The sequence below is a fragment of the Peromyscus maniculatus genome, chromosome 15, assembly GCF_049852395.1.
Source record: "Peromyscus maniculatus bairdii isolate BWxNUB_F1_BW_parent chromosome 15, HU_Pman_BW_mat_3.1, whole genome shotgun sequence".
In the NCBI taxonomy this organism is placed as follows: domain Eukaryota; kingdom Metazoa; phylum Chordata; class Mammalia; order Rodentia; family Cricetidae; genus Peromyscus; species Peromyscus maniculatus.
The window spans coordinates 70,807,422-70,834,374 of NC_134866.1; the positions used below are offsets into that span (position 1 = coordinate 70,807,422).

The following is a 26,953-nucleotide window of genomic DNA, read 5'->3' on the forward strand; positions in this document are numbered from 1 at the left end:
TGGACTATCCCTTCCAAATGCAAAATAGTAACAATAATAATTTCCTTCTTGCCTCTGCCTATTTCCATGGGGGAATTGTATACATTTTGAAGATTCTATCTGCTAGCATCCTCAGGTACTCAACAATATATAGTATATGATCACTGGTCTAAAATATTCAAACAATTCTGAATTATTTATACTCATAGAAGATACCAAAGTCTGTGTGCTTTGATAGGAACCTCATAAGCAATATCCAGCCAGAGCTCATGCTGTGTGAATCTGGAGAGAAATCCTATGAGCCATATGGGAAAAGATTTCATTAATATTTCAGCAACAGAAATATACAGGGTGTTCTCTGTCCTCAAGCTTTAAAAGAGGGGGAAAATAACCTTGACAAAACTTGCTGAGGGAATGTGAGGGGCTTTATTACTCCTGCTCTACTTTCTGGGGGCTGGGAAGAGAAGCCCATCTTTCTGAAGAGTAGTCAAAAACACATACCTTCCGTGAATGGCCAATCAACTACAGAGAACAAATTCAAATACTACTTTAAAATAGAAACAGAAATCAAAACACTCTACTATGTCACATGTGAAAGAGCAAAAGATCTCTATGGTTTTTAGAGTCAATCCATTCATCATGTATCCAACTTTGGGCCTGTTAATAATCTGTGGATTTTAAGATGCACAGGAGACTAAAACCTCAGTTTCACTGGCCTTTCACTTCTCCTTGATTCATAACTAAGCAAACACTAACTGACATTTCCTCGATGCCACCAATAAACCTATTAAAGAGGGAAACAAAGGCAGATACCCAGCTCCGCCCCTCTTCCCCGCCCCCCGCCCCGCCCCCACCAGGTTCAGTGAGGAATCCATAGAATGGGAAAAACTATTGCCAGCTATACATCACATACAGGATTAATAACCAGAATGTACAAAGTATTGAGAAAACAAACAACCCAATCAAAAAGGGGTGGGGTTAGATGTAAACAGGGTTCTCAAGAGAAGAAAAAAAATGGCTAAGAAATACCATTTAATGTGGTCAGTCAACATGCTTAGCAATCAGGGCAGTGTAAGTTAAAACTACCTTGAGATTTCATCACACCCCAGTTAAAATGGCTAAGATTAAGAAAACCAATGGGACAAATGCTGGCAAGGATGCAGAGCAGGCCCTTCTCCACTGCTGGTGGGGGCGCACACTGCTACAGCACTATGGGAATCAGCGTGGAGAGTCCTCCAAAGCATGGGCTTTGACAGTGACTGCCCTGAGTTTATAGATGGCCGGGGAGCTGATCTCCCTGGCATTGTCTTCCAGTCTATGAACCTGGGATGCCTTTCCACTTATTTTGGTGCTCTTTACTCTTTTCAACCATTTTTACAGTTTTCAGAATACAGACTTTGACTTCTGTTACATTCATTCTTATTCTACTTGAAGTTCTAACCAAACAGATCTTAATAAGAGCTACCAAATATGGAAACAAATGCATTTCCAACAATAAAAAAGCCAATTCAAAAAAAAAAGCCAATTCCTTCAGAATTTAAGAATTTAGTGATCATCAAATTCTGTCACAACTACATCAGGCAGCTTTACACTGCTGTGGCAAAATGCGTAGGAAAGGTTGAGTGTGCTCTCGGTCTCAGAGGCATCAGCACAGTCGCATGGCTCCACGACACTTGGGCCTCATGGCATCCAGACAGTACAGCAGGACTAGGGAGCAAGGACAGAGCCAGAGCCAGGATCCCAATATCCTCTTCAGAAGCGCACCCCTGATACTCTCCCTCCACTGAGCCCTATCTCATGAAGGTTACATCACCTCCCAACAATACAGACTTGGGACCAAACTCTTAAAACATGGGCCTTTGGGGACATTCAGCACCCAAACTATAGTAAAAACTCTCTAGCATTACAGTCTCTCTACACTACTATGCTGTCTTGCTCTAGAACAAACCTACTTAAATTCTCAAAACAATTCTGTAACTTCAAAAATTGTATTACTTAACAAAACCCCATTTCACCTGTGCTTATAAACAACTCCTAAGATGGTTGGTTTAGGTTTGTTTGGTTTTTTTATACCACCTAAAACTCTGTTGTAAAGGCACAGTGACCTTCCAGTGAATGCATATCAAGGTCTCTACGAGACGCAGCAATATCTGTGAAAGCCTTTGCTAAACAAAGCAAAGTTCAAGTTAATTTTTCCCTGATAGCCTAGCTCTTGAAGAGAAAGCTCACAAGTTCAGCAACTGAAGTGTAAAGTGACACAACTGAATTCTATGTCCAAGGAGAGGAGTGCCTGTCCTTGCTTCGGTGACTTTCTTCTTCCAAAGCATAAAGCCATAGAATTAACACTTTCAGGACGACCCTCCGAGGGCAGCCACCTGCCACCTGTGGAACACCTCGACTGCATTTCATGTTTAAGCAAAACAGGACCAGCCTGGTCACCATCTTTACATGTTAATCTTGCTTTCCAATGACATTTCAGCAACGGTGAGTCAAGTCCGCCTTGAGAGAGCAATGCCTTCTCCATTAATCCTGTCTTTACTGTCTGCCTACAAAGAGTTGTGGGGGTGTACACAAGGGAGGGCCTGTCACTTTAAAGCTCTTTACATCTTTTCTGTCTTTCGTAGTCTAGAATCACTGAAATGGCAAACAATTAGAGGTACACTTAGTCACTGTTCCCTGATCACTTCACAAAGGTGCCTCCAAGTACACACAGAGAAAATGTCACACTACTAACCACATAAATGCAAAGGGAAAACTCAGCTTCATTCGATTTAATGCAAAGATCCACCATACAAATTCAAAATGAAGCTTTTCAAAGTTTAGTACACAAAGTTCATGTTTTATTACTTAGAGCTGCTGTTACTTCCAACTAAATATGAGAGAGCATATTCATCTACTCCCAAACACACCAGAGCCCAGTTTACAACACAAGTGTCCTCATCCGGTGTCTGCTCCATTCACAGGCTCCTGCTGTGCAAATCTGATGGTCGGTGCCTTGTCACCTACTCTCCAAGAGACCAAAGGGTCAGCCACACAAATGATCTACTCCATAAGTCTGTCTTTGGAGCTTAGAGTACAGTCCAATGAGCTCTAATCCTAGGCTTCAAACCTTTTAAAAAATACAACCTTGCAGCCACACTAAAACATGGAATGGTTAATCTTAACTTTCAAGCTGACTGGGCTGCTTGGGATATATAAAGGCCCCTTATGAGTGTTTGCAATGGTGCTTCCAAAGACTAGGCTAGGGAAGTTCCAGCCTAGTGAGCAGACTAACCCTGGATGTGTTCAGAATGTGATGCAGGGAAGGAGGTTGGCTGGTTGAGGGTGCAGGCCCCCATGCCATGATGTGAACTGCTCCTCTACCCCCTCCCCACCATGACAGACTGACACCTCTAAGGCTGGGAACCAAAGTAATTTTTCTTCCTGGAAGCTGTTCTTTCAGGCATGTTAGGCACAGTGATGGAAAGTCATTACTGCACATGTACAGAATAATCTATACACAGATTTAAAAAGTGAATCAATTACAACCTCACTACACTACTTCCTCTGCAAAGCCTTGTTTTCCTTCCTCCTCCATGGGGGAAAAAAATCACTGTCTGAAATTGTTCATCAACCCCATCCATTTCTCACTACTGTCCTTAAATATGTTCTATTCTGTTCCAGAAGCTTCTAACTTCATATAATAAAAATGTGTGGTTCCTTTCTTCAGTCTGATCTTAGTCTTGATTCACTGTTCATAAAGATTTTAATGCTGAATCATGCAGGTCATTTTCATGGTTTTACATTACTCTGCACAAATCTGACACAATGAATCTACTTTCCTCTTGGTGGACATTTAGGTGGTGTAAATAAAACAAAGCATTCCAGGGAAATGATGGTTTATTTTATTAAAACACACACCAAAACCGCCACAAGATTCCCAAGGAACCTGCTCTTCTTCCACTCTCCACAGTAATTTCTTTGTTAGAAACTTCAGATAATGCTATTTTACTGAGCTAGCTCCCATCTGCTCCAGTGGGAAAGGAGCTTGGTCATGCAGAATCTGTAACGCTGATTCCTGACCGAGCCACCGACAAGCTGGTGCAGGTGCGTATATAAAGGCATGAGAGTTACCAAGGCCTTCATTTGCACACTGGTTATTAAGATGGTGTTTTCCTTGAATGCTAGTTATCAGGTTTGAAATTTCTAAAATGTACAGACTTGATCCCTTTTACAAAAATCTCTCTAAAGTAGCTGGCCACTTTAATCTCCAACTCTGTGGTCTATGAAATGACTGAAACCTAGAATAAGAAAATTTGGAGCTTTTTAAATTTTTTGTCTTTTCTTCTTTTCATGTACATGCATGTGTGGTATGCAGGTATGTAACAAGTTTTCATGTGTGTGAGCCCATGTGTGTGTGCAGTTGAGTGTGCACATGGATGCAGAGACCCACCTGGCATTCACATCAGTTCTGAGAATATGAAATCTTGGTCCAATTGCCTGAGTGACAAGTGCTTGAACTCGGAGGTGTGTCCCCAGCCTCCAAAAAAGATAAAAATTTATTCATCCTTTGTAATACTGATTCTTAATCTGGTCAAAGTGCAGTTTTATAGGGAGAATAATTTATCACATATCTATAACAAACACAATTTGACAGTATAATTAAAAGCTATTTTTATTATTCCAGCAACAGTACAAGGCAGTTCAGCCTTGTACTCTAGAGGTAAGCCTCTGAGTATAATCCCCACTGTGGTAGTTTGAATGAAATGGCCCCCATAGGCTCATATATTCAAATGCTTGGTCACCAGGGAGCAGATCTATCAGAAAATTAGAAGGGTTAGGAGGTGTGGCCTTGTTGGAGGAGGTGTGTCACTGAGGGTGAGCTTTGAGGTTTCAATAGCCCACACCAGACTCCAGTGTCTCTCTCAGCCTGCTGCCTGTGGATCGGGATGTAAAGTTCTCAGCTCCTTCTCCAGCACCATGCCTGCCTGTGTGCTGCCATGCTCCCTGCCATGATGATAATATTTTATATTTCATAGGACTAACCCTATGAAACTGTAAGCAAGCCCCCAATTAAATGTTTTCTTTTATAAGAGTTGCCTTGGCCATGGTATCTTCTCAGCAATAGAACAGCAACCAAGACACCCACTAAATGTGTCATATAAAATATTTTAACTGTAATAAAATATTATCCTCCCATCCTTTTTTTTTTTTTAAAGCTTTCAAGACATTACTTACTCTGGTTTGGACAGCATCTTTTCCAGGTTAAATTCCTTGAGATATCTTATTATGGCAGCCAAGGAGCAGATTACAGGTTTCTCCAAGTTAATGACACCAGAGAAACTCTGAGAGCCTAAAAACAAAATATGTATCCTCAATATTATTACTCCTAATAAGAACACATTAAGCAAATCTCATCTATAAAAATAATAATTTATATCACGTATACTAGGAAGGCATTTTGGAACCAAATGGTGATTACAAATAAACAACTTGTGACATGGGCAAAACAAAGACATCTCTTGATAGACTAAATCATTTTTGGAAAATAACATTTTTTTCAAATCAGAAAAATGTTTAAATACTTTCACTATAAATAATCTGATCTATATGTCAAGGATGTGCATTATAAGAAGGTAAATTGACAAATATTTACAACAGTAAAAAAAAAATTATAATCAACCCAAATCAATATCCATAGGGCAATGATTAAATAAATCTCGGTAAATCCAGACTATGATGTGCTTCCTTTGAGAGAATAACCGGCAGCTACCTCACTAACATGAAGGCTGTTCATAGCGCATCACTACAGCCTTGGGCAGAGACATGTGCAGCCAGCCTCAATCCCTCCCCATGAATATTACAACAGCTTCCATGAATATTCCATCCAGTCACCTGCTCCATCCTGCACCCTATCGAGTATTCATAACGCAACCAAAGGAATTCTTTTTAACACGGATATGAGATCATTAGACAACTTCACTCAAAATAGCCCAACCTCCCCCAACTCAGCGGCAGTTATCATCAAGTCTGAAACCCCCAGGCCCTCCAGGATCTGTCTTCCGTGTCTTGTAATGGTAAGCTGGTTCCTCACCTTCTGCCCTCGGCTACCCTGTCCAGTGTGCAGAGTCCTGCTGTCCCTTACCCCAGCCATACTGTGCCCTGTTAGCTCTTCTGTGCTCACTGCTGCCACTGTGGGAAACACCACTGCTCTGCGTGTCTAGAAGGCTTTCCCTCCCAACTCCTTATTCTCTGTCCACGTCTCTCACACGTCATCTTCTCAGCAAGGCTTTCCTTTGCTATCCTGTTAAAAGTTCACCCCTCTTCTCCACCTTACTTCCTGCTAGTGTTTCTCACCACCTAACATGCTAACTGTGAATGCTACACGGACACAGTAGGTTCATTCAAAGACAACTCTTAAGGATGATACCAAACTGTCAATGACGGCCCCTTGATAGACAAGTGACAAGGACAGGAACGTCTCCATTTTTCTTTATACACAACTGTGTTGTTTGACGTCTTTTACAGAAATTAAAAAGTATTACGACATGACCTTTGTACATCACTAATGTAATGTTTCATTACTTAACTAAAGCTGTTCATAAAAACTAGGGCAGTGTTTTTCAACCTGTGGGTCATGACCCCTTTGGGGGTGGAATGACCCTTTCACAGGGGTCGCCTAAGACCATCAGAAAATACAGATGTTTACATTATGATTCATAGCAGCAGCAAACTTACAATTGTGAAGCAGCAATGAAAATAATGTTACGGTTGGGGGTCACCACACCATGAGGAACTGCATTAAAGGGTCTCGGCAATGGGAAGGCTGAGAACCACTGCCCTAGGGTGTGAAAACTGAAGATCAGCCCTTGTCCTTCAACTGAGAACTCACTTTAAACTTTCAGTTCTATTTCTTGGAAATGCAATGTTGGGAGATCATGCTGTCTCTAGTTAAAATTATCCGAAGTCGGTGCATTATATCTGGCTTAGAAAGTATTGCCCTTCCTTGAGGGCAATGACTCTTACAATCCGGCATGTTCCTTACAGAGCTCATCCAAAGATTCCTGAAGGGCATGGATCTTCTAAACCAGGACACCTCATACCCACAGATGAGCCTCTGTCCCTCACATATAAGTTGCCACCCAGGGAAAGAAAACTTAAGGCCAGTGGTGCCATGGACTTCCCTAAGGCTGCTGCGAGCATGGCTCACACTAAGAGGACACGTGGCTGGCAGGGAGGCTGCCTTTCATCCACAACCTCTAAGTCAGTCTGAGGCTCAGAAAGGATTCTGGTGTCTTATGTGTGCAACTGAACCTAAGATGAACCCTTGATGCTGGTTCATACCGCTTTCAGCAGTGGGAGACGGGCTCAGACATTCATTAAACTTGATTTAAAGGCATATGAAACCAGACGATGATGTCTTGACGGTGAGAAATGACAAGACAGTAAGGCTTACTCGGGGCTGGAGACAGGGGCATAGCAAATGCTCCACAGTGCACGGCACAGACGGACAGATTTCCTCCCTGTGGGGTGCAATCGGGTGGAGAGAGGACAAGTCTGTCCTGCGAGAACAAGTCCCTTTTCACCTTGTCACCTGACACAGCCTAGACTGACAGGAACAAGAGTGCACACAACACCACACCCTACTATGTGACAGCAGATGGGAATTAACCATGCAATGGTCACACAACATCACACCCTACATGTGACAGCAGATGGGAATTAACCATGTAATGGTCACACAACATCACACCCTACATGTGACAGCAGATGGGAATTAACCATGTAATGGTCACAAAACATCACACCCTACATGTGACAGCAGATGGGAATTAACCATTTAATGGTCACACAACACCACACCCTACATGTGACAGCAGATGGGAATTAACCATGTAATGGTCACACAACACCACACCCTACATGTGACAGCAGATGGGAATTAACCATGTAATGGTCACAAAACATCACATCCTACATGTGACAGCAGATGGGAATTAACCATGCAATGGTCACACAACACCACACCCTACATGTGACAGCAGATGGGAATTAACCATGCAATGGTCACACAACACCACACCCTACATGTGACAGCAGATGGGAATTAACCATGCAATGGTCACACAACACCACACCCTACTATGTGACAGATGGGAATTAACCATGTAATGGTCACACAACATCACACCCTAATGTGTGACAGCAGATGGGAATTAACCATGCAATGGTCACACAACACCACACCCTACATGTGACAGCAGATGGGAATTAAACATGTAATGGTTACCACACATACTGAGTCTGCTCACTAATGTGCTGGCACTATAATTCTGCTAACCACCCTTTCAAAATGCTAGATTTTATCAGAATATTTACCAAACACTCTTTAAAGCAATTGCACAAGTCATCTTTGAAGATGGAGAAAGAAGGGTTGGCCAACTACACCATTAACTCCATTTTAACTCCATTAAAAAGCATTTGTCTAAACGGGCCAGCAGGTGACGGAACAGTCACGAGTGAAAAGGGAAATATTACAGTGGTGTCCACGTGTTATTAGGGTGTTTTTCTTGCTGTGGCTGTTTTATTTTGCTCTTTTCTGATGAGACTGGGTTTTGTCCACTAAACCAGGTGAGGCTGGCACTAGAAACCTTCCTCCTCACCTCAGCCTCCTCAGTGCCTGGTGAACAACCATGTGCCAAGCAGGCTCAGCTGCAGCAGCCTTCTAGATGAGCCCACGAACAGGAGGTTTGCCCTCGGATGCTCCCACATATTTCTACTCACTTCCTACTTGTCATTACACTGAAAGCCACACTCATGCCTGTATCCACATCCGGTGTCAGGGCAATTGAGGACATATGTCTGGCTAACGTGAATAAAATACTCACCCCTGCTGTCAACCACCTCTTTGGCATAAAACTCGGTAACTGCCTGGAAAGCATGGCTGTATTCAAAATAAGTGTTATCCATCCTTTCTACTCGAATTCTGTCATCCCGCGTACTGAGAAGAAAAAATTGAAATTTCAAAGAATTACCCATTATCTTGAATTATATATATTAAGGCATCAGTCTTGAACAACAACAACAAAAGGCAGACTCATCCCTTATTGTCTTCAGCACATGTTGAGAACAGGGTGAGAATAAGCCTCCAACTTCATCTGCAAAGCATTCTCATTTCATAAAGTATCTCAGCTGCTCCTGGTATTTTATCTACTGGCATTTTATAACACCTAGCACACTAACTACTTCATATTGATTATCAAAAAGAACTCGCTGAAATCAGAGGCAACTGAACTCTACATATTAATGGAGAAAATTTAAAAAGCATTTTAATTTGATCACATGAATTGTTTAGAAATTCTAGCAAACAAAACATTGAGTAGTTCACTCTTTGGGGAGCACCTCTGCCTGGCTAGCTTTGTTCTAAGTCCAGTTTCATCCCAGCCACCAGTCAACTATAGTCAGTCAATTCTCCTCAGGTCAGTTCTCACTCTTACGTAGCTAAGTAACCTTTTTAAAATATGAATAGAAGCTTTCATAAATAAACAAAATCCCATCATCTATATTGGATAGCTCATTTCCCATTTCTCCTGACTCCCTCCCTCATCATCTTTTCTGACTCCCATAACTGGATGGCTGCTATCACCTCACACAGCCCAGATGGACCCCTGCACAGTCTACTGTTCATCTGACCAGACACAAACACATACCACAGACTTCTATACTCTATTCTTCACCGTATTATAAACAAATGATATGACTACCCATCTTGTTTTCCTAGGCATTATTTCTTTAAAATCTCTTCATATGTCTATGACTTGTCTTTAACTCATTCTTTTGAATGGTGGATAATATATCATAATATGTTGCTGCAATTTTTAAAATAATTTATTAATTTTTATTTTATGTATGCATTGGTATTTTGTCTGTGTGAGGGTGTGGGAACCCCTGGAACTGGAGTTACAGACAGTTTTGAGCAGCCATGTGAGTGCTGGGAATTGAACCTAGGTCCTCTGGAAGAGCAGCCAGTGCTCTTAACCACTAAGCCATCTCTCCAGCCCATGTTGCTGCAATTTATTCAACCAGTTCCTCATTGTTTGGTATTCACTCAGTGTTAACAGTTCATTATACAGTATGTACAAACACTTTTATTTCAAAATAATAAAATGTCAGACACAGCGGTAGTCACATTCCTCTAGTCACATTCCTCTAGCACCTCAGGACACGAACACCATGGTGAGTTTAGTGTACTCAGGCTCTGCAGCGTGTGCACTGGCCCGTGCTTCTAATGTCCTGAGTACTGTTTTGCTAAATCTGCACAATTTGCTTTGGGACATAATGCTATACTTCTAAGATTTACACAGGCATACTTTATTCACTTGTAAATGCATCCAAGTACTCCATTAATTCTTACATCTTCTACTAAAAGTGATACTTGTTTTCACATACAATTTATTTGAACTTTTTTTGTAGATAGCGTGAGGTTAGAAACACAATTTGAATCTCCATATAATTATTAACAATCAGATATAGTCACAGAGCATTCCATCAGTTCTTACCAATCATGACCCTCCCTCCCTCCACTACCCATTTTACACCCCTCTAGGGTGACCCTGCTCAACTCACTGCACTGACCTTTCTGTTCACCTGTATCTCACACTACAGGTCTCTGTTTCTGTGCTGTATTATCGGGGTAGCCAAGAGACCCTCACCTTGCTCTCCGAAAGATTGTGCACTCTTGGGCCTCTGACTTTCCTGACAAATTTCCAGTTGATCTTAGCTTTTCACAAAAACTTTCACTGAGATTTGACTAGATATGCAATAACTGATTTAGGAATAACTGTGTTACCTTCACAGGAATGTTCACTGTTAAAGGTGGTGTTTTCTATTTATATCTCTAATATTCAACAATAATATTCTATAATTATCTCCAGGCTATATAATTTAGAATTATATATGTTAATATTCTAATATTAATATCTCTAAAATTCAACAATAACATGCTATAATTATCTCCAGGCTATATAATTTAGAATTATATAGATTAATATTCTAATATTAATATCTCTAAAATTCAACAATGACATGCTATAATTACCTCCAGGGGGTTCTATATTCTGTTGGCTCTGCTCACTCCTCGTACATACGTACTGTGGAGCTCAGCCTCAGGAGTTCTCATGCACGCTGAAGTTAGACCCACTGATCCAGCCACATAAAGTCAGAGTGACTGACCTAAGAGAAGCGAGGCTGCTCCAGAGCCTGTCTGGTATAGGAATCCATGATCTAAGACGACAGAGGTGCTTACACAGCCAGACTAGGACGCCTGCGCCATGACGCACGAGAGGGTCTCTCCGCTTTCTGCTTTTGCCCTTTATGCAGCCCTTGTATGTGGCTCTCTACATACAACTTCAGGGAATTCCTGAAATAATCCCCTGCACAAGCTATCAGAAGCCTCTGTTTTTCTGTTTTTAATGAAATTTCTTCTGAATAAGGAAATTCTAAGGTCTGGTTTGAAAGTTCCATTACGAAGTCCAATTAAACAACAGCCTGACACTGAATACAGTCTGCCGAGCAGAGGAGATAAGCTCCAAGGACACTCAGGACTGAGAGAAAGATGGCTTGTTTAAAACAACCACACACACAAGATCTCTTATGTGGACACACGGCATGTACCACTCAGGTTCTTATTCTTCGTTTATAATCTAAAACAACAGACAACATTGCAGTCAACATAAATGAGAGGAACAGAGAAGACAACCCTCAACTACTGGCAGAAACAGACAAACCATTTTACAAATTCAAGAAATCATTGTAATAATTTTGTTACTTTTCTTAATCAAAAATGTAACTGGTCAATTTTTGTTTTTTAAAAAAAAAGTCTTTAAAAGCATAACTTTGTAAGAAATAGCCATTTCTTACATAAACATCATTAAAACACCATAAACACCATTTTTACATCTCTTCAAATAATGCCATGAAAACAGAGCAGAATGGCCCAAACCTACCAAATGCAAGCTAGTGGGATGAGCAACAATAAGATTCACGCACTATTTGCAGCCACGTGGGAAGTAGATGGAAACACCAAGGCATCAGAAATCAACAGCACCCACACTCACTGCAAAATGTAGCAAGAGGAGTAGTCGAAAGCACGGTGAGTGGAACAGCCGACTGACCTGGAGCACACACAGTCACTGTACAGTGTGGAGGGAGCACGGGGAGTGGTTCAACACTGACCAGGAGCACACACAGTCACTGTACAGTGTGGAGGGAGCACGGAGAGTGGTTCAGCACTGACCAGGAGCACACACAGTCACTGTACAGTGTGGAGGGAGCACAGGGAGTGGTTCAGCACTGACCAGGAGCACACACACACAGTCACTGCACAGTGTGGAGGGAGCACGGGGAGTGGTTCAGCACTGACCAGGAGCACACACACACAGTCACTGCACAGTGTGGAGGGAGCACGGGGAGTGGTCAGCACTGACCAGGAGCACACACACACAGTCACTGTACAGTGTGGAGGGAGCACGGGGAGTGGTTCAACACTGACCAGGAGCACACACAGTCACTGTACAGTGTGGAGGGAGCACGGGGAGTGGTTCAACACTGACCAGGAGCACACACAGTCACTGTACAGTGTGGAGGGAGCACGGGGAGTGGTTCAGCACTGACCAGGAGCACACACACACAGTCACTGCACAGTGTGGAGGGAGCACGGGGAGTGGAACAGCACTGACCAGGAGCACACACACACAGTCACTGTACAGTGTGGGGGGAGCACGGAGAGTGGTTCAGCACTGACCAGGAGCACACACACACAGTCACTGTACAGTGTGGAGGGAGCACGGGGAGTGGTTCAGCACTGACCAGGAGCACACACAGTCACTGTACAGTGTGGGGGGAGCACGGGGAGTGGTCAGCACTGACCAGGAGCACACACAGTCACTGTACAGTGTGGAGGGAGCACGGGGAGTGGTTCAGCACTGACCAGGAGCACACACAGTCACTGTACAGTGTGGAGGGAGCACAGGGAGTGGTCAGCACTGACCAGGAGCACACACAGTCACTGTACAGTGTGGAGGGAGCACGGGGAGTGGTTCAACACTGACCAGGAGCACACACACACAGTCACTGCACAGTGTGGAGGGAGCACGGGGAGTGGTTGAGCACTGACCAGGAGCACACACACACACAGTCACTGTACAGTGTGGAGGGAGCACGGGGAGTGGTTCAGCACTGACCAGGAGCACACACAGTCACTGTACAGTGTGGAGGGAGCACGGGGAGTGGTTCAACACTGACCAGGAGCACACACAGTCACTGTACAGTGTGGAGGGAGCATGGGGAGTGGTTCAGCACTGACCAGGAGCACACACACACAGTCACTGTACAGTGTGGAGGGAGCACGGGGAGTGGTTCAGCACTGACCAGGAGCACACACAGTCACTGTACAGTGTGGGGGGAGCACGGGGAGTGGTTCAGCACTGACCAGGAGCACACACAGTCACTGTACAGTGTGGGGGGAGCACGGGAGTGGTTCAACACTGACCAGGAGCACACACACACAGTCACTGTACAGTGTGGGGGGAGCACGGGGAGTGGTTCAGCACTGACCAGGAGCACACACACACAGTCACTGCACAGTGTGGGGGGAGCACAGGGAGTGGTTCAGAACTGACCAGGAGCACACACAGTCACTGTACAGTGTGGGGGGAGCACGGGGAGTGGTCCAGCACTGACCAGAAGCACACACACACAGTCACTGTACAGTGTGGAGGGAGCACGGGGAGTGGTTCAGCACTGACCAGGAGCACACACAGTCACTGTACAGTGTGGAGGGAGCACGGGGAGTGGTTCAGCACTGACCAGGAGCACACACACACAGTCACTGCACAGTGTGGAGGGAGCACGGGGAGTGGTTCAGCACTGACCAGGAGCACACACAGTCACTGTACAGTGTGGAGGGAGCACGGGGAGTGGTTCAGCACTGACCAGGAGCACACACACACAGTCACTGCACAGTGTGGAGGGAGCACGGGGAGTGGTTCAGCACTGACCAGGAGCACACACACACAGTCACTGCACAGTGTGGAGGGAGCACGGGGAGTGATTCAGCACTGACCAGGAGCACACACAGTCACTGCACAGTGTGGAGGGAGCACGGGGAGTGGTCAGCACTGACCAGGAGCACACACAGTCACTGTACAGTGTGGAGGGAGCACAGGGAGTGGTTCAGTACTGACCAGGAGCACACACAGTCACTGTACAGTGTGGAGGGAGCATGGGGAGTGGTCAGCACTGACCAGGAGCACACACAGTCACTGTACAGTGTGGGGGAGCACGGGGAGTGGTCCAGCACTGACCAGAAGCACACACACACAGTCACTGTACAGTGTGGAGGGAGCACGGGGAGTGGTTCAGCACTGACCAGGAGCACACACAGTCACTGTACAGTGTGGGGGGAGCACGGGGAGTGGTTCAGCACTGACCAGGAGCACACACAGTCACTGTACAGTGTGGAGGGAGCATGGGGAGTGGTTCAGCACTGACCAGGAGCACACACAGTCACTGTACAGTGTGGAGGGAGCACGGGGAGTGGTTCAGCACTGACCAGGAGCACACACACACAGTCACTGCACAGTGTGGAGGGAGCACAGGGAGTGGTTCAGCACTGACCAGGAGCACACACACACAGTCACTGTACAGTGTGGAGGGAGCACGGGGAGTGGTTCAGCACTGACCAGGAGCACACACAGTCACTGTACAGTGTGGAGGGAATACGGGGAGTGGTTCAGCACTGACCAGGAGCACACACACACAGTCACTGCACAGTGTGGAGGGAGCACGGGGAGTGATTCAGCACTGACCAGGAGCACACACAGTCACTGTACAGTGTGGAGGGAGCACGGGGAATGGTTCAGCACTGACCAGGAGCACACACACACAGTCACTGCACAGTGTGGAGGGAGCACGGGGAGTGATTCAGCACTGACCAGGAGCACACACAGTCACTGCACAGTGTGGAGGGAGCACGGGGAGTGGTCAGCACTGACCAGGAGCACACACAGTCACTGTACAGTGTGGAGGGAGCACAGGGAGTGGTTCAGTACTGACCAGGAGCACACACAGTCACTGTACAGTGTGGAGGGAGCATGGGGAGTGGTCAGCACTGACCAGGAGCACACACAGTCACTGTACAGTGTGGGGGAGCACGGGGAGTGGTTCAGCACTGACCAGGAGCACACACAGTCACTGTACAGTGTGGAGGGAGCACGGGGAGTGGTTCAACACTGACCAGGAGCACACACACACAGTCACTGCACAGTGTGGAGGGAGCACGGGGAGTGGTTCAACACTGACCAGGAGCACACACACACAGTCCACTGTACAGTGTGGGGGGACTAGAAACTGTGAACTCACAAAACTGTCAAAGGACTTGGGGGAGGTGTGTGTGTGTGTGTGTAAGTACACATGTATGTGTGTGCATGTCCTGTGGCAGACTGAGGTCAACCTCAGGTATCCTTCCTCAGGAATATTGATGACATTTTTTTCTGTTCCCTCTTCTTTTTTTTTTTTTTTTTTTTGTTGTTGTTTTTTGTTCTTTGTTTTTCAAGACAGAGTTTCTCCATGTAGTTTTGGTGCCTGTCCTGGATCTCGCTCTGTAGACCAGGCTGGCTTCGAACTCACAGAGATCCTCCTGGCTCTGCTGGGATTAAAGGCATGCGCCACTCAAATATGTTTGAGACAAGGTCTCTCACTGGTTTGGGACTCAACCCGTTAAGCTAAGCTGGCTGGCCAACAAGCTGGGGCCCACCTGTCTCTGCCTCCCCAGGGCTAGAATAACGAGTAGAAACCACATAGAGCTTTTTAAACATGGGTTCTGGGATCAAACTTGAGTCCTCAATTTACCAATGGAGCATCTCCCCAGCCACCAAGGCACCCCTTGGAAACAAAACCTCACTCTGTAGAGATTCTCTCATTAACAGAATCCAAAGTGAGTAGACAAGAGACAAGAGTCCAAGTAATAAAGAAAGGATGCAGCAGGAACAATGCGCAGCAAGTCAATGCGCTAAGTCAGACATGAAACCAGATGGCTACACACTGTAGGAGTGTCTGCATGCAAACTTCTAGCAAAAACAAAATGGACAAAAATTAGTAATCACTGGGGCCAATGGTGGGGACAACGTCAAAGAGACTTGAGGCATGGGCAGGATTCTCTAACTGGACTAGATATGAGAGCACGGAGCACCACAGTCCATACTCTGTATCTAAGTAAGTGAATTGTGCTATTTATGATACCTTCAGATACAAACAAACACAACTGTGACAGCCAAGTTAGAAAAGCTACTTCCATCTAGAACTCTCTTCTAAGAGCTCAGGAAAATGAATTTTATATATAAAAAAAAAAACAAGTAATAGAAAAGATCAAGTTATTGCAAGGAAAAAAAGCAGAACAGCATATCTACAAATAAGAACAGAATGTCAGATGTATAACAAGTCAAATGTCCACAGAACTTAGAAAACCCCGAACTTACTATCTCAAGGTAAGCTTTAAAACAAAACTCACTGTAAAACAAACTGAAGTTTTGTTTTTGTTTTTGAGACATAGTCTCACTACTGTTGCTCTGGCTCACCTGGTATTTGCTACATAGCCCAGGCTGGCCTACAACGACTACTTATCCTCCTGCCTCAGCCTCCCTAGTGCTCGGATAACAAGCTGGAGAAAAGCAAGAAAAACAATCCTCAGACAGGTCATGCCAGAACTAGAATAACTGGAATGAAAGAACAATCACCAATCTCAGAAGTGAAAGACACAACAGAAAGACACTGAGATCAACGGGTCCTACAGATAATGAATCTAAGTAGAAAATGAGAACCAATGACCCATCAAAATGAAAGAAAACGATTATTTAAAATATTGACAAAGTAATAACAAATCCAGAAAAGAGGGAGGCGATCTAAACATATTCAAGATGCAACGCTGAAGTTCCACTAACTACCTAGAACTTACTAGAAATGCAAGATCTCTCAGCATGGTGGCAACGTGCTAGCATTCCCAGCACTTTGATAAATCCTGGGTTCAGGATCATCCTCAGCTACATGAAATTCTATCTCAAAAAAAACCCAACATACAAAAAGCAGATGCACTCAGGCACCACCCTGAGTCAAACACCGTGTCTCAGATCGGGGCCTAAACATGGGGAAAGTTTAAATGCAGACTTTCACAAAAACACTTGAAAAAGTGAAACTAGTCCATCACTGGTGAGTGTTGTGGAATATTTAACTAGGCAAATGTGTTCCATTTGTTTATTCTGCCTTTGTTTAACTGTAAAGATGTGCTGCATTTGCGGTAGTTAAAATTAACCTGGGGTTAGCAACTGGTTGACAGACAGGAAGGAGCAGGAAGGAGCACAGCAAGGGTTTTTAGTTGGGGTGGTGTGGGAGGAGAGATCTGGGGATGCCAGCAAAGAGAGACAACCGTCAGCCAGCTGCCTCTCTAACCCTCTGAGTCGCAGGCTTTCACCCTGGCCTTTGAACCTGGAGTTTTATAGAACAATAGAGTTAGCGCTGCCCTTAGCAGCAGCAACAGAACCATTGTCTGGGTGGTACAGAATTCCCCCAGGCTGCCTCGGAGCAGCCCAGCCGCTGGTAGTTTAAAGCACAGCCACTGTGAGGAAGGTAAAACAGCGGTGAGTGTCACTAAGTATTCAGTTCAAATGAAAAGGCAATCACAAGCCTGGCAGAGGTGGTGCACACCTTAATCCCAGCACTCAGAGGCAGAGCCAGGTGGATCTCTGTGAGTTCGAGGCCAGTCTGGTCTAGAGTGAGATCCAGGACAGGCACCAAAACTACACAGAGAAACCCTGTCTCGAAAAGCCAAAAAAGAAAAAAGAAAAAGAAAAGAAAAGGCAATCACGTGCCTCCTAATGGAAAAATTAAATAGAATGTCATCTGATGATGAACCAAAAACCCAGCACTCGGTGCTTACATAGGCTTTCAGATAAATGTGAAGGCAGCAAAAGTTCAACTTTTTTTCAGAACTCCGTGTTAACAGAATTAACTACTTACGTTCGAATCCTCAACACAGGGAAATGGCAAAGACAAGAGCAAGGCTGAAGACCCTGATGGAAACCAGTTAGCCCCAAATTCGAATTACAAGTATTTCTATGCTTTTTACGTAATCCATCTGTAAAAAGTATACTATTTGCTCTTTACATAGTTCATCTATAAAATGTGTCCTCTGCAAAGACCTAGAAATAAGGACTAATTCTGTGAATGAGGAACCTCTGGAATGTGGATTGTTTTTCAGGTATCTCTTCCCACTGGAAGAAACCATGGCTATTTGAAGATGTGATGAAGTTCGAGACTAGAGTAAGATAAGCCTAGAATATCTTCTTATGGATTAGCAGAAAAGCTATAGTAGGGTCATGGCAAATGACTCAGAAACCAACGTGAAGAGGCCCCCATTACCTAATTATGGGCCAATTTGAGCATGAGGAAGAACCACACTGAATAGCAAACACATTGAATTAAAACATACTAAGTATGCTTAAAGTTGGGTATCCCCAATAACACTTCAAAAAGCTGATTTGTGCACTGTCTGCACATCAGTGACTATTCAGTTCCCAATAAGAGACAATCATGTGAAAATAGAACTTATGAAATCATCTCACTCATTCTCCGAGGAAACCCCAAACAGAAGCACCTGACTTAAGGAACTCAACAACTACAAACCCACAGAAACTCCCGAGAAACAAGTTGACTCTGACAATGCAGCCATTGAGACCCCGACTCTGGAAAACTCGGGAAAATCACCTGTGTTTCTTCAGCAAACAAGGGGGTTGAGAGGGGATGAGAGGAAATCTGCAGGGAGACAAGGCTTTCAAAATCAAACCATCAGAAACCTGTTGTAAGGATCCCAACAAGAAACACACATAATAAAACTACGGGGGAGTGGGGGAGGCAGGGAACGTTAGGACTGTGGCCACCCAGAGGGCTGTGCCTGACCTTCTGGAAGGCCTGCCGGCATTTATCACATGCACTGACCTGGCTCCAGAGCCCTCCTCTTTAGTGGCACTATCTTTTCTATATTTGAACCATATTTTAAGTTTCTTTCAAATAAAACACAAATATTTCCAATTTTACTGGGTTCCTCTAAAATAAACTCCCTTCTGAACTCATCTTTTTACTTTATTCACAATCTTTTTTTATCCCCTAACTACCAACGTTCATCATCACTCTGAACTTAGTCGTCCGATATAAGGCATCCAAACAACTCAACAGCAAGAAAACATTAACCAGATTTCTTAAAATCACCGAAGAGCGGATATTCCCTAACATCCAAAATACAAATGCCAACAAGTGTATAAAAACATTCCCAGCATCACTAATCATCAGGGAAGTCAAAAGTGAAGAATGTCGGCGGGCGGTGGTGGCGCACGCCTTTAATCCCAGCACTCGGGAGGCAGAGCCAGGCAGATCTCTGTGAGTTTGAGGCCAGCCTGGGCTACCAAGTGAGTTCCAGGAAAGGCACAAAGCTACACAGAGAAACCCTGTCTCCAAAAACAAAACAAAACAAAACAAAACAAAAAAAGACGACAAGAACGTCAAAACCGTAACACTTGTTTAAATAGCTATTTGTAAAAGGTATCCGTGGAGATACAGGAAAAGAGAGGCAGAGAACAAAGATGAGGAGGAAAGTTCATACAGACACCACGGGGAACAGGATGAAGGTTCTTCAAAAGCTAAAATCCAGAATGACACTCTGATCTACAAGCCCACTTCTGGATGTATTTTCTAGGGGTGAAGGCAGTGTCTTAAAGACGCATTCCCATGTTCATGGCAGGACTATTCCCAACAGGTAAGACACAGAGACAATCTGAGCTCACTAACAGAAGAAGAGTAAGGAAATACGATGATGGAAAAGGGAAATTCTGTGGCGAGCAAGAACTTGGGCAGACCTTGGAATGCCACCATACATGAACAGAGCCATGCACAGGAAGACAAACAGTGCACCATCTCACTTACATGTGGCATCTACAAAAGCTGAACTTAAAAAAGCCAAGACTACCAGGTCGGTTATCAGAGGAGGAGGCAGGCTGTACAGGGAGGTGATGGTTAAATGGGTAAATGAACCTTGGTTCAGTTTTGAAACACGCTCTGCAGATCTAATGTCCAGCACAGTGACCACAGGTACATGTCATCTTTGATATGATAGTGTGATATCATGTCACGAAGATGATGATGATGTGAGGAAATGGGTGTGGTCATTTGTTGTAATCATGTCACAATCCATCCAAACACTATGTTACACATCACAGAGATACACACTTTCTTCTGTCAAATACATGAGTAAAACCAGAAGGAAGACTGAGTGGTGGTATATATTTGGTGGTGTAGATATAAAAACACTCCTCCTTCAACAGCTGTACTAGTTCACAGACAGGTGTTGATGTGACAGTTCATCATGAAAGTGAATTTGTCAACAGGAAAGGAAGAAGGCTAAGGAGTGACTAAAAACTTGGCCAGAAATAAAATTGATGACAGAATCCAAAACCTCAGTGGCACTCAAGTGGTTAGAACGTAATTAAATTGGTTATGTATAGAGCACGGTTATGCTGAAGTGAGTCTTAGAGCAGGGAACAGAGTGCTGCAACCCGCAGGAAAACGCAATGGAACTCAGCTACTATCACAAAAGCTACTACTTGGAAAAGTCAAGGACTTCTCCAAAGGTCAAGCCATGGCTTAAGAGGTCTTGGTGATATTTTAGCTTTTGTGTGTATATTAGCTGGTTCCTACAGTGATTTTCTTGTAATGCTATGCATACTTCCTAGAATTCCTAACAGTGTATTTATCTAAAATACCTATCAACACCTGACTCCTAGGTCAGGAGGATAGCTTTATTTCTAGTGCAATTTAGGGTGAGACCCTCCTTTCTTATACAGCCTTACTAATAGACCCCCAACTTCTTACCTAACCACTTCTAGGAATGTAGACTGAGCACATAGACCCCCTCTGATATACTAACCAGCCATTAACACTCAGTTGACTTAATCTTTTACCACTCCCATTTTGGATTGTAAAAGAAAGCCTGGTGGTCACTGCCTGAGGAAGATTCTTATCTACCTTTATGACCCAGTAAGAATTCAAGCCTGGTGACCTTGCTCTGGCTATTGCTTGGGTTTGTAACTGAACACCTCAGAGACTTAAGAGGACTTAGAGGCATAAGGAGATGGAGAGGAAGAGGAGTGGAGAACTGAGAGAGATAAGGGAGATTTTGATCAGAGAGAAAGTGTGGATGAGATGGAAGATGGAGGAAGAGCCAGGTGGGGAAGAAGGAGATGAGAAGGACCTAGATAAGGCAGAATTAAGATAGAACTTAGAGGGAACAGTAGATAAATATAGAGAGAAATCAGGCAAGAGAGGAGCTAGGAATGAGAACAGAACTGAAGCTGTGTAGACAGGATTTTATCCCAGAGAAATAAAGTAGATGGACAAAGAGCTTGGTGTCCTTCGATTCATTTCCGGAAAATAATTTCCCGTTCGTAGTTTTCTCTTCTGAGCCCCTGGGAAGTATAATATAATATTAAGGTTGGTCCTTTTAATATTATACAAGGACAGAGCAAAGACTTCAAGGGTTAATGAGTCAGACATACAGAGACTGGAGGTGCCCTAAGCCCTGAAAGATCACCGGTGGAACTGTGCTCAGCATATTCTGTGTGAGAAGTAGCTTCAGCATAACAAATGGTTCAGAACAGAGCAGCTCCCTTTATCCATGGACAGTAAGTTGCTGGACTCACAGCGGATGCGTTGTTGGTTGTTTTGTGCTTTTGGGGGGCCTGCCACCCAGCTCTCAAATAAATCACACATGGAGGCTTATTGCTACATATAAGTGCCCGCTTAGCTTGGCTTGTTCCTTGCCAGCTTTTCTTAACTTCATTCCATCTACCCTTTGCTTCTGGGCTTTTTCCTTTTCTTACTTCTGTACTCTTACTTTCACTCTTACTCCATGGCTGGCTGTGGGGCTGGCTGTGTGGCTGGCTGTGTGGCTGGCTGGCTGTGTGGCTGGCTGTGTGGCTGGCTGGCTGTGTGGCTGGCTGTGTGGCTGGCTGGCTGTGTGGCTGGCTGTGTGGCTGGCTGGCTGTGTGGCTGGCTGTGTGGCTGGCTGGCTGTGTGGCTGGCTGTGTGGCTGGCTGGCTGTGTGGCTGGCTGTGTGGCTGGCTGGCTGTGTGGCTGGCTGTGTGGCTGGCTGGCTGTGTGGCTGGCTGTGTGGCTGGCTGGCTGTGTGGCTGGCTGTGTGGCTGGCTGGCTGTGTGGCTGGCTGTGTGGCTGGCTGTGTGGCTGGCTGGCTATGTGGCTGTGTGGCTGGCTGTGGGGCTGGCTGTGGGGTTGGCTGGCTGTGGGGCTGGCTGTGTGGCTGGCTGTGGGGTTGGCTGTGGGGCTGGCTGTGGGGCTGGCTGTGGGGCTGGCTGTGGGGTTGGCTGGCTGTGGGGCTGGCTGTGTGGCTGGCTGTGGGGTTGGCTGTGTGGCTGGCTGTGGGGCTGGCTGTGGGGCTGGCTGTGGGGTTGGCTGGCTGTGGGGCTGGCTGGCTGTGGAGCTGTGTGGCTGTGTGGCTGGCTGGCTGTGCGGCTCGCTGGAGGTGTGGCTGTATGGCTGTGTGGCTGGCTGTGTGGCTGTGTGGCTGGCTGTATGGCTGTGTGGCTGGCTGGCTGTGTGGCTGGCTGGCTGTGTGGCTGGCTGGCTGTGTGGCTGGCTGGCTGTGTGGCTGGCTGGCTGTGTGGCTGGCTGGCTGTGTGGCTGGCTGGCTGTGTGGCTGGCTGTGTGGCTGGCTGGCTGTGTGGCTGGCTGTGTGGCTGGCTGGCTGTGTGGCTGGCTGTGTGGCTGGCTGGCTGTGTGGCTGGCTGGCTGTGTGGCTGGCTGGCTGTGGGGCTGGCCCCTAACATCCTTCTCCTCTTGTTCTGTTGCTCCTTCTTCTTCCCAGATTTCCTCCTCTATATATTCTGTCTGCCTGCCAGCCCCCACTATTTCTCTCTCCTGCCTCTCTATTGGCTGTGCAGCTCTTTATTAGACCATCAGGTGTTCTAAACAGGCAAAACACCACAACTTCACAGAGTTAAACAAATGCAACATAAACAAAAGTAATACACTTTAAAATAGTATTCTACAACACAGATGCCTCACACTGAAAATAGCATTAGACCCTTTTATAAAGGGTGACTGGCAGTTCTTCCAAAAGTGAAACATAAAATTACCAGTGACCCGCCACTATTTACCTAAAAGAAAAGAAGACATGTGTCTACATAAATATGTATGTAAATATTCACATCATTTATAATGAAAAATAGCAAATATCTGAGTCTATCAAAAGGTGAATGGATAAACAGAATATAGTACACCATACAATAGATCACTGCTTGCTAATAAAAAGTAACCACATACTTATGTATATTATAACAGGGGAAAACCTGAAAGTACTCTGCTAAGTGAAAGAAGCCAGTCACAGATGGGATGACGGGAAGCTGAAATGCTCTGCACAGCAGAGGAGACAAGCGCCATTGTGAGCGAACAGCCTGTAAGTGGGGGTCTCTGCCAGCTGCCCTGTTTTGCTGCCAGTCGCTGTGATAGAGTCCTGAACAGCACCTTGGTGAGTAGAGGGCTCATTTCAGTTCCATCTCTGAGGGAAGTCGAGGCAGGAGCTCAGAGGCAGGAACTTTAACACACGGTCAACTGCACATTCACATGGAAGGAAGTGAGACCAATTTCACACTATACTCAAAGTTCAATGCAACTGTAATTTAAAATATGGAATGGAAATTAGTATAGCATAAGAAATAAATGGGGGGGGGACTGGAGAGATGGCTCAGCAGTTAAGAGCACTGGCTGTTCTTCCAGAGGTCCTGAGTTCAATTCCCAGCAACCACATGGTGGCTCACAACCATCCGTAATGAGATCTGGTGCCCTCTTCTGGCCTGCAAGTATGCATGTAGTCAGAACACTGTATACATAATAAATAAATAAATCTTTAAAAAAGAAAGAAAGAAAGAAAGAAAGAAATGGGAATGTCATTTATGAGATGAAGATAGGCACAGAGTTAGGACACAAGAAATATGTTCCACAAAGCCAAGTGCTGATCAACTAGACCACACTGAGGAATTTGACTCATGAAAATCATCCTTTACGAGGTTCAAATATCCAAGCTGAATAAAAAAAGGAAAGAGCTACCACAAATAACCAGAATAGAAGTATATACAAAACAGGCAGCCCAGTTAAGTGAATATATGACTTATATGTGTCCATTCATCAATGGGGAGAGTTATTAGTCAGAAAACAGTATATACACCATAAAACTCCACTTAAAGAAATTCAAAACACACTGAATTAATTTATATGCAGAATGTTTTAAAAAAGGACAATAACAGGAATCAGAAAGGAGGCACCCAGTGACTCATCATGGTCCATTTCTTGGCCTGGGTGCCGTTTATATGGCATGTTGGCTCTGGGGAAACCCCTTATACTCCACACTTACGGGTTGTGAATTTCTCTGATTTCAATAAAAAAAAATTCTCAAAAAAAATGGGATATCAGGTATTACACTTTGTATGAGAAATTAGACATAAGATGATCTAGAACAGCTTCCATTGGAGCATTTCATTAAACAAGTTATTTTTAAAATTAATAATTTTAAATCAGAAATTAATCACACAGAAAAATATCCCTAACTAAAAATTCACTGAGGCCAGGCAGTGGTGGCACATGACTTTAATCCCAGCACTCGGGAGGCAGAGCCAAGCAGTTCTCTGTGAGTTCCAGGCCAGCCTGGTCTACAGAGCAAAATCTAACCCATGCACCAAAATTACACAGAGAAACCCTGTCTCGAAAAAACAAAACAAAACAAAACAAAAATTCACTGAGGAGTGCAATATGGGTAAAATAAACAGGAAATGGTTGAAAGTAAGTGTGCAATAAAGATAAACACTTATCCTTCTTCATTAATCAAAATGGTTTAAATAATGCTTTGAAATAATCATTTGCACCAGCTGCCCTTCTGGCTCATAATGAATAGTAAAATGATGGCATTCAAGAGCACTCAACCAGCCAGGCATGGTGGGGCATACCCTTAATACCCGTACTTAGACCAGAGACAGAGGACTGTGTGGGTCTAAGGCTAACCTGGGCCACAACCTGAGTTCAAGAACAGTCTATGTTCTGTATCAAAAGGCAAAAATGTTAAAAAATACATTTAATTTTTAGTGAATATTCAACAAAACCTGGGAATGGAACTCAGTATACAGCCTTTGGATAGTTATCCCAGGCTCGGGGTTTTAATCCCCCATATAAATAAATAATACGTAAAATAAATAAATAAGGCCAACAATTCAGCAGCTAAAAGTGCTTCCCACACCAAGCCTGAAGACCTGGGTTCCATCCCCAAGACTCACATGCTGGAAGGAGAAAACTGAGTCCTGCCCTCCACACATAGTATGCATATGCCATGCTATGCATGTGCCCCATCTACAGATGCATCTGAAGCCCCGATGCTCACTGCCAATGCCAAGCTAAGCCTGGGAAGGCTGTGTTTTCCTTCTCACTCTTTCAGTGGCTCCTTAGTCCTGGGGGAGGGACACAGTGCAGAACTTCCATGTAGTACACCAAAATTCTCTAGCAAGACACATAAGACCCCCTTCCCCTAAAGGGCTTCGTATTTAAAGGAGGTTTAATAGAAAACTAATAGTAAAAATGTTTCAAAGTCTCTTTTGAAATGATCTATTATTTACTTTGTGTGTGAGTGTGTGTGTGTGTGTGTGTGTGTGTGTGTGTGTGTGTGTGTGTGTGTGTGTGTGTGTGAGCCCATGCCACAGCATGCATGTGAAGGTCAGAGGACAACTTGAAGAAATCAGTTCTCTCCACCATATAGGTTCCTAGGATCGAACTCGGGTCATCAGGCTTGGTGGCAAACACCTCTAACCACTGAGCAATATTGCAGCCCTAAAAATATTGTATGTTTCGGTTGTGAGCCTTGCCTCCAACTGCCAAGCCATCGTTCCAGCCCCCAAAGAACACTTTTGACATGGTCTGCCCCATCCCTGTCTAACCTCATCCTCTCTCCTCTAACCACACTGACCTTTGTGCTGCCCTTCAAACACCACAGATCAGGTCTGACCCAAGGGCTCTGCACCAGCCAGCCTTCCCTGGTGTCCAAATTCCTCTCCCAGATCTCTATAGGACATCCTCAGTTTCAGGCTTTCAAAGTCATCTTGGGAGAGAGACCACTCTGAATGGCCTGTGTAAGATGGCATTCCTCACTGGAGTCCCTGAGGACAGGAACCTTTGTGTGTTTGATTACTGCTGTCCTAATGACCTGGAACAGGGACATTTCTTCTGGTACCGCTGAGCAAAGGCACAAGTGAACAGACCAGGACAGCCTCCAGAGCCACATGCCCCCAAGGTTGGCACCATAGTTGCCATTTTAAAAACAAGTGGTCTGAGTTTTTCAGAGCACCTAACAGGAAAGCTTTCTCAGTTCACCTACTGGCCCAGACAGGTCTAAGGTGGCTCAGAAACGGAAGGGAGATTTTCTCCCATCTCGGGTGCTGAAGAAGGGTTTCTTCAATCTTACTCCACTGGAGAGCGTAGCAGCCTAACACTAGGCCCTCATCAATTTCTTCCGGTAGACCAGTGTGGGTTGTGACCCCTCTGGAGGCAACATATCAGATACTGTGCATATCAGATATTTATATTATGATTCAGAACAGTAGCAAAATTACAGTTAAAAAGTAGCAAGAAAATAATTGGATGGTTGGGGTCACCACAGCATGCGGAACCGAATTAAAGGGTCGCAGTGTTAGGAAGGTTGAGAACCACTGCTCTAGATTCTCCTGACGCCTAGCCAGCCTTTCAGAAGCCGGCAGCCATTATTCTTTGCCCACTGGAGGAGCGGTGAGCGACCTTCCGTGAGCTCAGTGTCTCAGACAAGGCTCGGCGGGAGGCGAGACAG

At 44.8% G+C, this 26,953-nt stretch overlaps 1 protein-coding gene across 4 annotated transcripts in view; it reads right to left on the bottom strand.

Annotated features, from left to right (window-relative positions):
• Positions 1-26,953, bottom strand: part of Msh3 (mutS homolog 3) — a 171,909-nt gene that overhangs the window by 84,468 nt on the left and 60,488 nt on the right. For 2 of the 4 annotated variants that reach the window (XM_076552056.1, XM_076552055.1), the window contains exons 9-11: positions 8,847-8,959; positions 5,197-5,311; positions 4,412-4,498 (exon numbers count right to left, since the gene is read on the bottom strand). In XM_076552056.1, coding sequence (XP_076408171.1) covers positions 4,412-4,498; positions 5,197-5,311; positions 8,847-8,959 — 315 coding nt within the window. The remainder of the gene's footprint in view (positions 1-4,411; positions 4,499-5,196; positions 5,312-8,846; positions 8,960-26,953) is intronic. The other 2 variants (XM_006980483.4, XM_006980482.4) reach the window with 1 other exon arrangement.